Below are 17,500 nucleotides of genomic sequence, written 5' to 3' on the forward strand. Positions count from 1 at the left end.
AAATATGTACCCAAATATCAATAATCATTCATGTGTAGAAATTAATATACAGATATGTGTGCTTGTGTCTGCGGTGTTTTTTTGTTTTTTTTCGTGTGTGTGTGTGTGCGCGCGCGCGCGCGTGCGAGCTTGCGTGTGTGTAGAGATAGATATATAAAGAAACAGAGAGAGAGAGAGAGCTGCAAAAATATACAGTTGAAATATTGTGAACCAGTGGAACACGATGCCACAAAAACGCGGGCTGTTTACACACCGTCTCCCTATAAACTTCTAGGGGAAATGATGCAATCTGAAGAGCAGCGCGCGGCAAACATAATTTCCTGGCGGATGAGATTGATGACTGATTAACAAAATAAAGGAAGCGAAGAATACGGCAGTGCCAATGTTACACCTGTAGTTGGAGGGGAAGAGGAATATGCGCAGTCTCAGGATGATTTCTGTGGGTAGGGGAAACGGAAGAATATAATAATAACAATGATGATTGTGTTTATATAGCGCTGAATCTTGTGCAGAGACAAATCAAAGCGGTTCCACACCAGTCATTCATACGCATACATAAAGCTAAAACTGAAGAAGAAACTGAAGACAAGGAAGAGGCAGGGGAGGGGGGTTATCTTGTGAACAGGTGGGTTTTAAGGCCAGACTTGAAAGAGCTGAGTGCGGAGACCTGACGGAGCGAAAGAGGAAAGTTCATTCCAATTGCAAGGTCCAGAGACAGAGAAAGAACGGCGGCCAACAGTGGAGTGTTTGTATCCGCAGTTAGGGAGAAGGTGCCAGAATAACGGCAATACCAGAGTTACTTTTTTCTTGGTAGAGTGACAGTGAAGATAAATGCAATGCCATTATTATTTCTCTTGGCAGAAGGAAAGCCAGAAAAATGCAAAACCAGAGTTACTTCCCGTGGTAGAGCAAAAGCAAGGAATAACGCAATACCAGTATTACTTCTCTTTGTAGAGAGAATGCAAAGAATAACTTGATGCAATACCAGTGTTACTTCTGTTTGTAAAGAGAAAGCAAGGAATAACACAATACCAGTGTTACTTCTTTATGTAGAGAGAAAAATCGAAGAATGACGGCAATACCAGAGTTACTTCTGTTGGTAGAGAAAATGCGAAAAATAACGCAATACCAGAGTTACTTCTCACTGTGGACAAAAAGCAAAGAATAACGCAATTCTAGTTGTTTCCCTTGGTAGAGAAAAAGCGAAGAATGACGGCAACACCAGAGTTACTTCCCGTGGTAGAGAAGAAGCGAAGAGTAACGGGGCAATACGAGAGTTACTTCCCGTGGTAGAGAAAAAGCGAAGAATAACGGGGCAATACCAGAGTTACTTCCCGTGGTTGAGAAAAAGCGAAGAATAACGTCAATACCAGAGTTACTTCCCGTGATTGAGAAAAAGCGAAGAGTAACGTCAATACCAGAGTTACTTCCCGTGGTAGAGAAAAAGCGAAGAATAACGTCAATACCAGAGTTACTTCCCGTGGTAGAGAAAAAGCGAAGAATAACGGGGCAATACCAGAGTTACTTCCCGTGGTTGAGAAAAAGCGAAGAATAATCGGGCAATACCAGAGTTACTTCCCGTGGTAGAGAAAAAGCAGAAAAACGACATTACCAGAGTTATTTCTGTTGGTAGAGGAAACTTGAAGAATGACACACTTATCTTCTTTGCGTTGAAGGAAAGCGGGAAATAAAACAATACCAGAGTTGCATCCGCAGTTAGAGAGAAAGGAGAATAACATAATATATAATGTACATTCTCCAGTCACAGGAAAAGCGAAGAATAAGGCAATACCAGAGTTACATCCGCAGTTAGAGAGAAAGGGGGATAACACAATACTAGAGTTACTTCGCTTAGTAGAGGGAAAGCGAAGAGAAGCGCGGCACAAGAGTCAATTCTCTATGTAAAGGAAAAGCTAAGAACAACGCAATGCCATTATCACATCTCCTGTACCAATTTTATCCCGTGCCTCGAAAACTCGAGGGGGGGGGGGTGTTAATTGTTGCACTGACACCGACTTTACCATCTCTTTGCTATGCCGCCGGTGGGAGCGTGTGGCAAGAGTTTTATTAACGTGCGACCTGTTTTAAAGTGACAAGCCTTCTGAGGAAGCTTGGCGTTTGTGGATCTGTTGCCGTGATGGGATTTTTTGACTGTCCGATGAACGTTCTAGAAATGCATTTTTGTCTCGTTGATAGCGTGTGATCTTTGTGCTTCTCTGTCTGTCTCTTTGAGTGTGGGTCTCTTTCCCTCCACCTGTCCCCTTTTACCCCCTCCCCTATCTTCCTCTGTCTCTCCCTTTCTGTCTCTTGTTTCTCCTCCCCCTCCACCCCCCACCCCCACCCACACACCTTTCCTTGCATCCCCATCTTTTATTCTCTCTCTCTCCCTCTCTCTCTCTGTTATGGGCACACACGCACGCACACAAACACACAAACACACAACTGATTCACCCCCCCCCCCCGTTCCCCCCCATCCCCACCCACACAGAGGAGGTTGCGCGTGGGTACATGTCTGTCTCTGTTTATCTATGTATTTGTCCGTCTCTGTCTGTCTGTGTATTAATTTTGCGCATGCTGCCGAGATCTGGTGTCGTGACTTGGTACATACGTCTTGACATCATGTCGTGAAACTGTCGGTGTTCCATCACGAGCATTGTTATGTACATGCGCGCACAAGCACTTGAAGACCCATTAGTTTAATATCCCACCACGACTCCTGGCGTCAGAGTTATTACAGTAGCTCGTCATACATGCTGTTGTCTTCATGGATTTTTTTGTGATGTATATGGCTGTGTTTTCCTCTGTTCTGTGTGGAAATGGAGTGAAGAGAGTTAGAGGAGTTCTCAGCTGTGTGTGTGTGTGCGTTCGAAGTCAGTGCGGGTGAGTCAGTTTGTGTGTGTGTGTGTGTGTGTGTGTGTGTGTGTGTGTGTTTCTGTGTTTGTGTGCGCGTGAACATGTGCATGCGTGATTGCATCTCTGCATTTACAGAAACTTATAATGCGCGTCTGCGACCTTTATCTTCAATGCATTGGAAACACTGCATTTGTCACAAGGAATCTATCAACATAGATGTGTTGATCGTACGCCACCGTTCTGGTTGATTGATATATTTAGAATTTATTTAATTTCGTTTTGAAATTTGAATCAAATGTAATGGTCTATTTCTGGCTTGCGTGCTGACGTGTTTTCACATCAGAGATTCCATCTAAACGGGTGGGTTGCTATCTCATTTGTATTTTGGCATTTATATTCCGCGTCTCTCTGCTCTTCCGATGATCTCTACCCCATCCTCCCTACCCTCCTTCACCCGCCTCTTAACTCCGTTCACCCTCACCCCCACCCACCCGCATCATCATCTTCATCGTCTTCCCTAGTCAGAAGGCGGGGGTCTTACAGAATAAATAGCGTCCCAGCCTTTTTGGAAATTGTGTGCTAGAAATTTCCTTGCTCTTGCTCTTTTTGTTTCTGCCTCCTTCTTCTTCTCCTCCTCCTCCTCCTCCTCCTTCTTCTTCTCCTCCTCCTCCTCCTTCTCTCCCTCCTCCTCCTCCTCCTCCTCCTCCTTCCTCCTCCTCCTCTAGCTTCTTCTTCTTCTTCTCCTCCTCCTCCTCCTCCTTTTTTTCCATCAAGCCTTCACACTTATTTTAAAATCTATCTTTCTTTTCCATAGTCTATGATGTTCGTACTATTTTGCTGTGGCAATTTGGTAGTGACATTGTAAACACTGGGACATACCACTAGCTGTCCATTCTGCAGTGTTACTTGCATATGATGGTCTCCTAAATGCATCTTGTGTTGTTTTGAAGTAATGTTCTATCCCTTTTAAAACTTTTTACGATTTTGGTAATTTTGGGATGATGAATTAAGCGGAAGGACTGACGTCCTAAGCATCATCCTAGTCTCGTTAAAAAGTTTGCATCAAGAGCTTAATGGTTAAGATCATGTCTTATAAACTGTGTTGTTATGTTATGCCGTTATTTTGCAGATTTTGTTGTTTCAGATGTTACAGGGTATTGTGTTTAACCCGATTGATTTTTTTTTGGGGGGGGGAGGGGGGAGTGGTGAAAGGCGGGGGTGGGAGGGTGGCATGGGGGGGGTGGGGGGGGCTGACCTGACATGGCCCCGTGCGGTCGGCTCGACAGCAAGCAACAATGCTAAATGCCAATGGTATGTCGTCATTATGATCGTCGCCATAAGAAGAGAAACCAGATGAAGCGATAATCCATTACATCGTCGTAAGAAGAGAAAATAAAGCAATAACGCATTACTTGCTCGTCGCTATGACAAAATATCCAGGGTGGTGGTGGGTTGGGGGAGTGGGGGGGGGGGGGTTGGAATAGACAGACCACTGCATCGTGAAAAAAAAAAAATTCCGCCAGTGAACCTCTCCCCCCCCCCCCCCCCCCCCCCCCCCCCCCCCGCCCCCCCTACCGTGCCTTCACCTCCACTTCAGAAAACAAAACAAAACAAATCTTAAGGGGCGACGAAAAGGAATTGAACCACGTCCATCCTGATCGGTTGTCTGTCACTTCTTCCGCTTCCTGTGGCTCACTTCCGGTGACAGGGTGACTTCCGCTTGACGGGTGTGGGAGATGGGGAGGGGGATAGGCTGTAGTCTGCTGAGCGCGAGAGACAAGCTGCTGCTGCTCCTGCACTGTAGTTCGATAGCTGGTTGGGAGACCTCTTGTGCCTTGATTGAGCTCATTTCAATTCTGACGGGCGTTTCTTTCTTTCTTTCTTTCTTTCTTTTATCTTTCATTTTCTTTCTTTCTTCCTTTCTTTCTTTCTTTTCTTTTTATCTTTCACTTTCTTTCTTTCTTTTTGTCTTTAATTTTCTTTCTTTTTATCTTTTTATCTTTCTTTTTTTCTTTTTTTTCTTTCATTTTCTTTTTTCTTTCTTCCTTTCTTCCTTTCCTTTCTTCTTTCTTTTTCTCTCTTTCTTTCTTCCTTTCCTTCATTCTTCCTTTCCTTCTTTCTTTCTTCCTTTCCTTCTTTCTTTCTCTCTTGTTTAAGTTTAGCTTATATCTGAGCATTTCAGGTTGTCGTGTGTACGTGCATGTATGCGTGTGTGTGTCTTCCTGTTTGTCTGTCTGCCCCTATACAAGTCTCTCTCTGTCTCTCTCTCTCTGTGCGTTTGCAAAAGTGCTAGAAATGGAAATCCTGATCTCGATATATCATGATTAGTTTCGCTGTGTGATTCCTTTTCACTTGCCGACCTTTTTGAAAACAAAGATTGTGATTATACAGACTTTGTATGATACTAATTATAATTAATCGCATGACGTGGATTCCGTGTTTTGATCAAGTGTACAGCGCGTCACTTCTCATATTTCGTTACGTTTCTGACATGTACAACCCCTTCCCCACCCTGCCCCCTTGTGAATGGGCAAAGCGAGCCTGAAAACAATAAATCATTCGTTCGTTCGTTCGTTCGTTCGTTCTCTCTCTGTGCCTGTCTGTCTGTCTCCCTCTCTCTGTCTGTCTCTTTCTCTCTCTCTCTCTCTCTCTCTCTCTCTCTCTGTGTATCTATCTATCTATCTCCTTCTTCTTCTTCGTTTTCTTTTTCGTCTTCGTCGTCTTCTTCTTCTTCCATCATATTTGTGTGGCCTAACCTGCAGACAGATATTAGAGAAGCTCTGTAATGCCGGTCATCACCCAACCCCCCCCCCCCTAAATTGCAATCTCTCTCCTTTCACACTTTCGCACTTTTTCAGATCTGGTTCTGGACTATGAGTTAATTCTGTACCTCTCTCTCTCTCTCTCTCTCTCTCTCTCTCTCTCTGATCTTCTTCTTCCCAGCTATGTGTGTGGTCCAATTCTCAAACAGATAAAGTCTAGACAAGTTCTATAATATGACCCATTGCCACATCCACGTCAAAAGAAAACCAAATGATAATAAAAAAAATTTTAAAAAAAGAAAAAGAAAAAGAAATAACCCTAAAAGTGCAGCAGTCTCTTTCCTACGGTTCCTTACCCTCAATAAAACACATCGATAACACTCCACACAACCCCCCATCATCACCCCCCCCCCCACCCCTCTCTTCCCCCAACCAACGTAACGGTTCACCACCATCCCCTGGAATCCCGTAACGCCCAGACGAGGTATAAACAACATAAACACACAACCGACAGCCAGACGTCAACACTTTCACACACACACACACACACACACACACACACACACACACACACACATACTCACACTCTCACACACACGCACGCACGTATGCACGCACGCACGCACTCATGCAAGCAATCATACACATACACGCGCACGCACGCACGCAAGCAAGTATACACAACACACACACACACACACACACACACACATACACACACGCACGCACGCAAGCATACACAACACACACACACACACACACACACACACACACACACAATGTGTCCTCCCTTCTTCCTCCGAAACACATACACACACACCCAGCCACACACATACATAAACACACACACACACGCGCGCGCACACACACACACACACACACACACACACACACACACACACACACACACACACACACACACACACACAGCACACAGCCACACAGCCACACACACACACACAACGGGCCTTGGTTTATCGTCTCATCTGAATGACTAGACTCTTAGGTCTGAATTTTCCAGTCAAACTTTGGACAAAGGGCGAGAGCGGGTAACGAAGCGGCCACACTCATAAAGAGGAGGGGAGATAAGTCTCTTGACCACACTGCCGCCTTCCTCGCGGACCGACACGGAAGAAAGAGATGTGGTGTGGGTAGGAGAACTGTGTGAGGTCTGCACTGTGTCTTTCCAGCTCTCAGTGCTCCTGCAAGGCAAGAACAGCTTTCATCGTACTCAAGAACATCTGGGCATCTGGAGCAATCAGTATGAAAACCAGACTTCGCATCTTCAGCTCCAGTGTGAAGTCAGTTCTGCTCTACGGATAGGAGACATGGCGGACAACACAGACGATGCAGCAGAAGATTCAGACATTCTTCAACACCTGTCTGAGGCGCATCTACAAGATCTAATGGCAGGAGAAGATCCGAAACGAAGATCTGTGGGAGCGAGCGGGACAGGAACCAGTGGCCATGCAGATACTGCAGAGGAAGTGGGGCTGGATCGGACACACCCTCAGGAAGCCAGCGTCCAGCATCACACGCCAAGCCCTGACCTGGAACCCGCAGGGAAAGAGGAAGAGAGGCCGGCCTCGCAACAGCTGGAGGCGAGACACCGAGGCAGAGCTGAAGCAGCAAGGGACCAACTGGACTGGAATGGCCAGAACAGCCCAGAACAGAGTGCGATGGCGAGAGGTCGTCGATGGCCTATGCTCCACTGGGAACGATGGGCAAAAGAGAGAGAAGAGAGAGTGCTCCTGCATGTCAGCTCCAGCACCACCACCACCACCACCACCCTACCTCCCTTATCTCTTCCCCCAACCAGCATAACAGTTCAGCGCAACGGGCGAGAGCGGGAATCGAACCCACACCCTCACGGTAGGACGCCCACGGGAGAACTGTGTGAGGTCTGCAGTGTGCATTGCCAGCTCTCACTGCTCCTGCATGTCAGCTCTCTGCCATTCGTCAATGCTTGACAACGTCTCCGCTTACGTGATGGGTTTTTTTTGTCGTTGTTGTTGTTGCTTTTTTTTTTTTTTTTATTGTTTGTTGTTTTATTTTGTTGTTGTTTTTTAAGGGAGACAAGACGATTTACATGGCATCATGAAGAGAAGAAGATGAAAGGGGACAAAAAATAAATAAATATACAGTTAGGAGATGGCAGAATGACTTTGTATCTCTGCATAATATTTGCGTGTGTGTGTGTGTGTGTGTGTGTGTGTGTGTTTGTGTGTGTGTGTGTGTGTGTGTGTGTGTGTGTGAAGCACTCTTCCTTCTTTCATTATTCTCTTCTCTCTGTCTGTCTATCTGACTGCCCCCCCCCTCTCTCTCTCTCTGTGATCTTCTTCCCAGCTATATGTGTGTGGTCACAGGTAAAGTCTAGACAAGTTATTTTGACCCATTGCCACATTCCCTCAAAAAGAAACAAAAACCCAAACCCCAAATTGAACAGAAACAACCCTAAAAGTGCAGCAATCTCTTTCCCACAGTTCCTCACCCTCAGTAAAACACATCGATAACACTCCACACACCACCCATCACCACCACCCACCCCTTCTTTCCCCCCAACCAACGTAACGGTTCACCCCCAATCGCTGGAATCCCGTAACACCCAGACGAGGTAAACAACATAAACACACGGTTCTCAGCCAGACGTCAACCAACACACACACACACACACACACACACACACACACACACATTCGCGCACGCACACACACACACACACACTCGCACACACACACACACACACACACACACAACAAGCACTCGCTCTCTCGTCTCTCTCTCTCTCTCTCTCTCTCTCTCTCTCTCTCTCACACACACACACACACACACACACACACACATCTCAAGAACACCGCTCTCCCCTACCACTCTCCTCGAACACCCCCGCCCCTCACACCCCACACCCCACACAGCCCACACACCCCCCCCCCCCCCCAACCCCCAACTTCATTCATCAGAATCCCTCACCGGTCGCCAAACTGACAGGCACCCTGATGGAGAAACACACACCTGCAGAAGTACATTCTACACACTCAAACTTTGTGCAGGGAGATTTTTTGGTGTGGGTAATTATGACACCCAATGCAGAAAATTAATGTACGACTCACGTTCTGCAGTACAATCTCCCATTTTGTTGTTGCCGCGATGGTAAACACATGCCCGCGCAGGTGAACATTCTGTGCATACAGAATTTGTACAAGGAGATTTTTTGGTGTGGGTAATTATGACACCCAGTGCAGAAATGTACGACCCACCTTCTGTATTACAAGCTCTCACTTTGTTGTTGTTAATTAAAATGATAATGGTATTTATATAGCGCTGAATCTTGTGCAGAGACAAATCAAAGCGCTTTCGCACCAGTCATTCACACACATGCATGAGTCTAAAACTGGAGACAAGGAAGAGGCAGGGAAGGGAGGCTATTTTGGGAAGAGGTGGGTTTTAAGGCCAGACTAGAAAGAGCTGAGTGCGGAGACTTGACGAAGCGAAAGAGGAAGTTCATTCCAATTGCAAGGTCCAGAGACAGAGAAAGAACGGCGGCCAACAGTCGAGTGTTTGAATCTGGGCATGCATAAACAGAGTGGATCCGAAGCCGATCGTAGTGAACGAGATGGAGTGTAGAGGTGAAGGCTGCCGCAGAGATAGGAAGGGACAGTTTTGTGAATACATCTATGACATAAGAGTGCTGATTTTGTGCTTTATTCGGTGTGAGACAGGGAGCCAGTGGAGATGTTTCAGTTTCAGTAGCTCAAGGAGGCGTCACTGCGTTCGGACAAATCCATATACGCTACACCACATCTGCCAAGCAGATGCCTGACCAGCAGCGTAACCCAAAGCGCTTAGTCAGGCCTTGAGAAAAAAAAAGAAAAAAAAAGGAGGTGAATAAATGATATATAAGCAAATAGATGTAAAACATGAAGATACACATTCACATATACACCCACACATGTATAACAGATATGCACCGAACATGCAGTTGCGGAGATGTTGCAAAAGAGGAGTGATGTGCTCAGATCTTTTCTTTCTGAGGACGAGTCGGGCAGCAGAGTTTTGTATGCGCTGAAGGGACTGGATGGATGAAGACAAGTTACAGTAATCAAGGCGAGAGAGAATGAGAGAAACGACAAGTCTAGATGTTGCGTCAGTGGACAGATATTTCCGGACGGAACTGATGCGCCGCAGTTGACAGTAGCAGGATTGACATTTCTGACTGATAAATGTTTGCATGGACAGTGTGTTGTCAAGGACAACACCGAGGTTCCTGACTGACGTGGAAAGAGGGATGGATGTACTGCCAAGTTTGATTGTGTCAGTTGTGATGGAAGACAGTTTTTGTTTAGTTCCTATGATCATTGCTTCAGTTATGTCCGCGTTCAATTGTAACTTATTTAGAGTCATCCAGTTTTGAATGTTGATAAATACAAACCCGTAGACGAACATTCTATGCCCACATACTTCGTACAAGGGGATCGTAGTGCTGGTCATTGTGATACCCATCGCGGAACTGTACGATCTGCATTCAGTAGTACAAGCTCCCGTTTTAGTCCTTCAGCCAGCCCCTCAAATTAAGGGTGTCGGTACCACTCATAGTGGCAAGTGTTATCATATATTTTTGGAATCGTCGATGTCCCTAGATGTCAGAAAATCATGATAATGTTGTGAACGTGGCAGCTTTCTGCCTGTTATCACGTGATTTCTAACCCCACCCTACCGCGTCGAGAACGCGCACCGTGATCAAGCCCTGTTCTCCCAGAGCCTAAACCATTGAAGATAGAAAAACCATTATTGAACAAAAAAGATGTATAATAGCATGCTAAACAACGTTTGTTCTTATAAGTATATCAAATTATTATTTGTTCGTGAAATGTATTGGCGTTTTGAGCATTTCATGTCATATTCACACTAAATTCGGCATGTCGTCTTTTGTCAAAGCTAAATCGTTAGATATAGGAAGACACTTTATGAAGCAAAACGAAGCGCATGGGACTTGTGAACAACTTTTATTCTCATAACACTATCAAAATGTTGATCGTTTTGGAAAGGTAGTCACTTTTGTGAGTGTCATCAAGGATTACGCAACACGACAAAACTTTCAGTTTGTGTTTTGCTCTGCCTAAATGGTTGCAAAGAAAAAAGTAGGGGAAAAGAAGAGCTTAGCTTTTGTAAGCGATTTGAAAGAGTCTGTTTCTGCCTGGATGTAGTTGTTTGTCTCTCTCCTTACCTTTCTTTCAGGCAAATTCACTGACTCCTTTCCCTCTTCTCTGTGTGTGTGTGTGTGTGTGTGTGTGTGTGCGCGTGTGTGTGTGTGTGTATGTGTACGTGTGTGTGTGTGTGTATGTGTGTGCGTGCGTGTGTGTGGCCCAATCCCACGGACAAAGGAAGTCTTCATTACGATCTGTTTGTACGCCTTGCATTCCTAACCCAACTGATAACCCCCTATATCCCCCCCCCCCCCCCCGCCCCCTTACCCTCCCCCAACCCCTCCCCCACCCCCCACTACCCCATAAAAATGAAATGTAATAGGTAAATGAATGAATAAATAAATAAATAAAATTTTTAAAAAAAACACAAAAAAAACAACCAATGATGTGTTTCACACAGTCCCACGACCCCCCGCCCCCCACCCCCCTCCCAACCCCCCTTCCAAGACACAGTGACACCCGATCCGGCGCACGAATGTCAAGGATTATCTCCCCTGTCAGATTCCCTCCATACACACGAACATTTCGTACACAGTCTTGGCTCAAAGAAATTTTGTTGTTGTTATTTGGTACTAGGAGATTCTGTTCTTGATGTTCTTATTGTTGTTGTTGTTGTTATTGTTGAGATGTCGACTTACACACCTGTCGACGGACATCACCTACACACAAAAACTTGGTACGGGGAGATTCTGTTGTTGTTTTTGTTGGTGCTGCTGCTGCTGCTGCTGCTGCTGTTGTTAAGATGTCAGCTTACAAACCTATTGACGAACATCTCATGCACACAGAGTTGGTGCGAGAAGATTTTGTCGTTGTTGCTGCTGCTGCAATTATTGATGTTAAGATGTCGGCTTACATACCCGTAGACTAACATCCCATACACACAGACCTTGTACCAGACGATTTTGTTGGGGTGGTGGTGGTGGTGGTTAATATTTCGGCTTACACCCCTTCAGCCCCCCCCCCCCCTCACCCCCCCCCCCTCACCCCCCCCCCCCCAGACGAACAACCTATGCGGACAGACAAAGAACAAGATGAATTCTGGATATGAGACCCAAAGCCAGAGAAAAGTGTTTTGCATTCTGTGTTACTTACACAAGTTCTCCTTGTCCAAGAATATCGGTGCTAGTGCGGTACCATTCAACAATGGTTAATAACTCCTCTGCACTTTTTGGGGAACAAGGCGATTTCTATGTCGTCAGGGCGGAAGAGAAATATTGCCCACCCACGCACCCCCCCCCCCTCGCCCCCTGCCCTCCTCCCCCCCCCCTGCATTCTTCCCTCACCCTACCCTCCCCCAACCCACACACGCACACCAAAATAATATGGGGGAGATGGTAGGAGAGATAGGCACGCGTAAGTGATTTTGAAGTGTCTTGTCTGATTCTGTCTGCCGTGCCTATGTTTTGAGCTTTCACTCCAGTTTTCTCTGCGATCGACCGTTCTTTCTCTCTCTGTCTCTCTCTCTCTCTGTCTCTCTCTCTCTCTCTCTCTCTGTCTCTGTCTCTCTCTGTCTCTCTCTCTCTCTCGTACATGTTTGTGTGTCTCTTAGAACAACGGCAGATGTGTAAGACGGCCAAAGTGCTAATATCTTCACCGTTGGAAAATAAAGATTCATTCATTCATTCATTCATTCATTCTCTCTCTCTCTCTTGCGAATTTATGCGTGTTTTTTTGTTTTCTTGTTTGTTTGTTTTTTTTGTTTGTTTGTTTGTGTGTGTGTGTGTGTGTGTGTGTGTGTGTGTGTGTGTGTGTGTGTGTTCTTCTTTTTTCTCTCTTTGTCCAGGGCTGGGTGGAAAAAAGCATGTGTACTTGCTTATCTCATTACCCTGGTGAAATAAAATTTCGTTTCGTTTCGTTTCTCTCTCTCTCTCTCTCTCTCTCTGTCTGTGTCTCTCGCTCTCTACCTGTCTGTTTGTCTGTCAGTCTGTCTCTCTCTCTCTCTGTGCCCCATCCCTTTCTGTCTGTCTGTCTGTCTCTCTCTCCCACTCTCGCTCACTCACTATTCCCCACCTCCATTCCCCACTATCTCTATGTGTTCCCCATCATTTAAGGTGTTCCTGGAACTGTCAGCTTCTCCCTTCTGAAGATAAGGTACAGCTCCACTTTCAGTAGATTCACAGAAGTTTGGTGGTGGTGGTGGTGGTGGTAGTTGTTCGAATTCATGAAACAGTAAACATATTTGTATTTCTTTTTGTCACAACAGGTTTCTCTGTGTGAAATTCGGGCTGCTCTCCCCAGGGAGAGCGCGTCGCTACACTACAGCGCCACCTTTTTTTTTCTTTTTTTTTTTCCTGCGTGCAGTTTTATTTGTTTTTCCTATCGAAGTGGATTTTTCTACAGAATTTTGCCAGGAACAACCGTTCTGTTGCTGTGGGTTCTTATACGTGCGCTAAGTGCATGCTTCACACGGGACCTCGGTTTATCGTCTCATCCGAATGACTAGCGTCCAGACCACCACTCAGGGTCTAGTGGAGGGGGAGAAAATATCGGCGGCTGAGCCGTGATTCGAACCAGCGCGCTCAGATTCTCTCGCTTCCTAGGCGGACGCGTTACCTCTAGGTCACCACTCCACATACAAAGCTCAGTCCCTTTTAGAATATGACCATTCACTAAAATATGCACCACGCATCACAGAAAAGGTGATGGTGGCAGAATGATTAAGATGTTTCTCTGCTTATCTGCCCCTGAGGGTGTGGGTTCGAATCCCGCTCTCGCCCTTTCTCCCAAGTTTGACTGGAAAATCAAACTGAGCGTCTAGTCTTTTGGATGAGACGATAAACCGAGGTCCAGTGTGCAGCACGCACTTGCCGCACTGAAGAAGAACCCATGACAGCAACAACGGTTGTCCATTTGAAAAAACAAAATTATGCAGAATAAATCCACTGTGGTAGGTACACAAATTCAATGGCACGCACTCCAGGCCTGGCTAAGCGGGTCGGATTACGCTGCGTGTCAGGCTTTTTGCCTTGTGGATGTGGTGTAGCGTATATGGGTTTGTCCGAACGCAGTGACGCCTCCTTGAGAAGCTGAAATTGCGTCACACAGAAACATTCACAAGAACATTTATTTAAAAAAAACCAACAACAACAACAACATCAATGCTAGCTAAGAAAACCATATGCCTGATTCTTTGGTGCGTATTTTGACTATGGTGAATTTGATGGATTTATTTTGCTGTGATTTGATGTCAGACTGTGATTGATATTGCTGGTGTTGATTTTTGTGCACGAACGTTTATGTCATTTGTTCTTAAATTTGTATGCTTTTATTTCAAAAGCGTGGCGACCCCCATCTGGGATAGGGGCTACTGCGCTATGTAAGCTTGCATTTAAAAATATTTTTTTTATTTTTATTATTGTTGTTGTTGTTGCTATTGTTGTTGTCGTCGTCGTTGTTGTTGTTATTGTTGTTGTTGTTATGGTGGTGGTGGTGGTGGTGTTGTTGCTGTTGTTATCATCATTATTATTGTTATTGTTGCTATTATTGTTATTGTTATTATAGTCATTAGTAACATAATATCATCAGATTATCATCATGATCATTATTATTATTATTATTATTATTTGTTGTTATTGTTATTATTATTGTTGTTGTTCTTTTTATTATAGTCATTAGTAATAATAATATCATCATCATTGTTATTATTGTCATTATTATTTTTATTATTATTGCCATTGTTATTATAATAATTAGTAATAATACTATCATTATTAATATTATTATTGTTATTATTGCACTTAGCGCACGTAAAAGAACCCACGGCAACAAAAGGGTTGTTCCTGGCAAAATTCTGTGGAAAATTCCACTTCGATTGGAAAAACAAATAAAACTGCACGCAGGAAAAAATGCAAAAAAAATTAATGGGTGGCGCTGTAGTGTAGCGACGCGCTCTACCTGGGGAGAGCAGCCCGAATTTCACACAGAGAAATCCGTTGTGATAAAAAGAAATACAAAATACAAATTATCATCATCATCATCATCATCCTTATCATCAGTATTATTGTTGGTGTTATTGTTATTACTATTATTATTATTATTATTATTATTATTAGTATTATCAGATCATACAGATGAAAGCACACAAGCAAAGTGAACATACATTTCCTGTTGCAGGAGCATTCCTGGTGCCCTATTTCTCGGTGCTAATGTTCGGGGCGATGCCAGTCTTCTTCATGGAAATGTCCATGGGGCAGTTTCACAGGCAGGGGCCTATCACCGTGTGGAAAATGGCCCCCATGTTTAAAGGTACGTGTGTGTGTGTGTGTGTGTGTGTGAGAGAGAGAGAGAGAGAGAGAGTGCGAGAGTGCGCGCGTGCGTGCGTGTATATTGTGTTTGTGTGTGTGCGTGCCTGTGTGTGTGTGGTGAGTGTGCTTGCTTGTGTACATGCGTATGTGTGTGATGTTTGTGCGTGTGTGTTGTGCGGGTGTATGCTTGTATGTCAGTGTGTGTATGTCTGTGTGTGTGTGTGTGTGTGTGTGTGTGTGTGTGTGTGTGCATGTTTGTATATAGGGGGGTGGTGGGTGGAGGCGCATGTGTGGGCGCATGTGTTTGCGTGTGCACGTGATTGTACAAGTATGAGTACACATAAACATACACTCGCGCACGTGTCTGAATATGTGTGCGCGCGTGTCAGCACTTTATGAAGGATTGGATGGAAAACTGAGTGAAAAACCGGTTTTGATTTCCCGGCCAATTATTTCAGGGGCTGATGGCCTTTCTGTTCTACGGCCTCCGTTGTTGATTTACAAATCACCGTCATCTTTCATCGTACAGTCATTGTCATCAACGTCATCACCATCATTATGATACCTTCCAGAAATCGGAATGACCTCGTGTTGATTTGATTTGATTTGATGCGGATACTTACATAGCGCCTGTTTTCGGTCGGAGACCAAGCTCAAAGCACTTTACAAACTCGGGGTCATTTGGCTGCCTACCTGGGTAGAACCGACTGACAGGCTGCCATTGGTTGCTCATCATTCGTTTCCCGTGTCATTCAATCAGATTTCAGGCAAGCACACACTCAGACATGTAGCATTTTACGTGTATGACCATTTTGTTTATTTACCCCACCTTGTAGATAGCCATACTCCTTTTTTCGGGGTGTGTGCATGCTGTGTATGTTCTTGTTTCTATTACCCACCGAACGCTGACATAGATTACAGGATCTTTAAACGTGCGTATTTGATCTTCTGCGTGCGTATACACACGAAAGGGGTTCAGGCACTAGCAGGTCTGCAGATTATGTTGACCTGGGAGATCGGAAAAAGATTTCCACCTTTTACCCACCAAGCGCCGTTATCGAGATTCGAACCAGGGACCCTCAGATTGAACGTCCAACGCTTTAACCACTCGGCTGTTGCGCCCGATACTTGTCTGCACAGACTCATCATAATCTTCTTCTTTCTTGTTTGTATCGTTGCCACCACCACCATCATCATCATCACCACCACCACCACCACCACCCACGTTGTGTGTGTGCCAGGCATAGGCATGGCGTCGTGTTTCATGGCCTGTATTGTGGCCTTCCACTACATCATCATCATCATCATCATCATCATCATCATCATCATCACCACCACCACCACCCACGTTGTGTGTGTGCCAGGCATAGGCATGGCGTCGTGTTTCATGGCCTGTATTGTGGCCTTCCACTACATCATCATCATCATCATCATCATCATCATCACCACCGCCACCACCACCACCACTACCATCATGATCACCACCACCACCACCACCATCATCATCACCACCTTCACCACCATCATTGTTATCACCACCGCCACCACCACCACCACTACCTCCATGATCACCACCACCACCACCACCACCACCACAATCATCATTACCACCTTCACTACCACCATCATCATCGTCACCACCACAGCCACCATCATCATTATAACCACCGCCACCCCCACCAACACCACCACTACCATCATGATCACCACCACCACCACCACTACCACCACCACCATCATCATCACAACCTTCACCACCACCATCATCATCACCACCACCACCACCATCACCATCATCATCACCACCACCACCATCATCATCACTACCCCCACCACCACCATCATCATCACCACCATCACCATCACTACCATCACCATCATCATCACCACCACCACCATCATCATTATCACCACCACCACCATCATCATCATCACCACCATGATCATCAACACCACCACCATCATCATTATCACCACCATGATAATCACCACCACCATCATCATCACCACCTCCACCACTATCATCATCATCACCACCAACACCACCATCATCATCATCACCATCATCATCATCATCACCACCATCATCATCATCACCACCACCACCACCACCACCACCACCACCACCACCACCAACACCACCATCATCATCATCACCATCATCATCATCATCACCACCATCATCATCATCACCACCATCACCACCACCACCACCACCACCACCACCATCATCATCATCTCCACCACGACCACCACCGCCACCACCACCACCATCATCATCATCATCACCACTGCCACCGCTACCATCATCATCACCACCTTTCACCACCATGATCATCATCACCATCATCATCACCACCACCACCACCATCAATATCACCACCGCCGCCACCACCACCACCTACCACCACCACTACCTCCATGATCACCACCACCA

At 45.5% G+C, this 17,500-nt stretch overlaps 1 protein-coding gene across 1 annotated transcript in view; it reads left to right on the top strand.

The window, feature by feature from the left end:
- The window catches only part of LOC143300377 (sodium-dependent dopamine transporter-like), a 61,928-nt gene that overhangs the window by 8,531 nt on the left and 35,897 nt on the right, over positions 1–17,500 (top strand). Inside the window, exon 3 of the mRNA XM_076613993.1 lies at positions 14,933–15,064. Within this exon, the coding sequence (XP_076470108.1) occupies positions 14,933–15,064 (132 nt within the window). The remainder of the gene's footprint in view (positions 1–14,932; positions 15,065–17,500) is intronic.

This window comes from Babylonia areolata, chromosome 26, assembly GCF_041734735.1.
Source record: "Babylonia areolata isolate BAREFJ2019XMU chromosome 26, ASM4173473v1, whole genome shotgun sequence".
In the NCBI taxonomy this organism is placed as follows: Eukaryota; Metazoa; Mollusca; class Gastropoda; order Neogastropoda; family Buccinidae; genus Babylonia; species Babylonia areolata.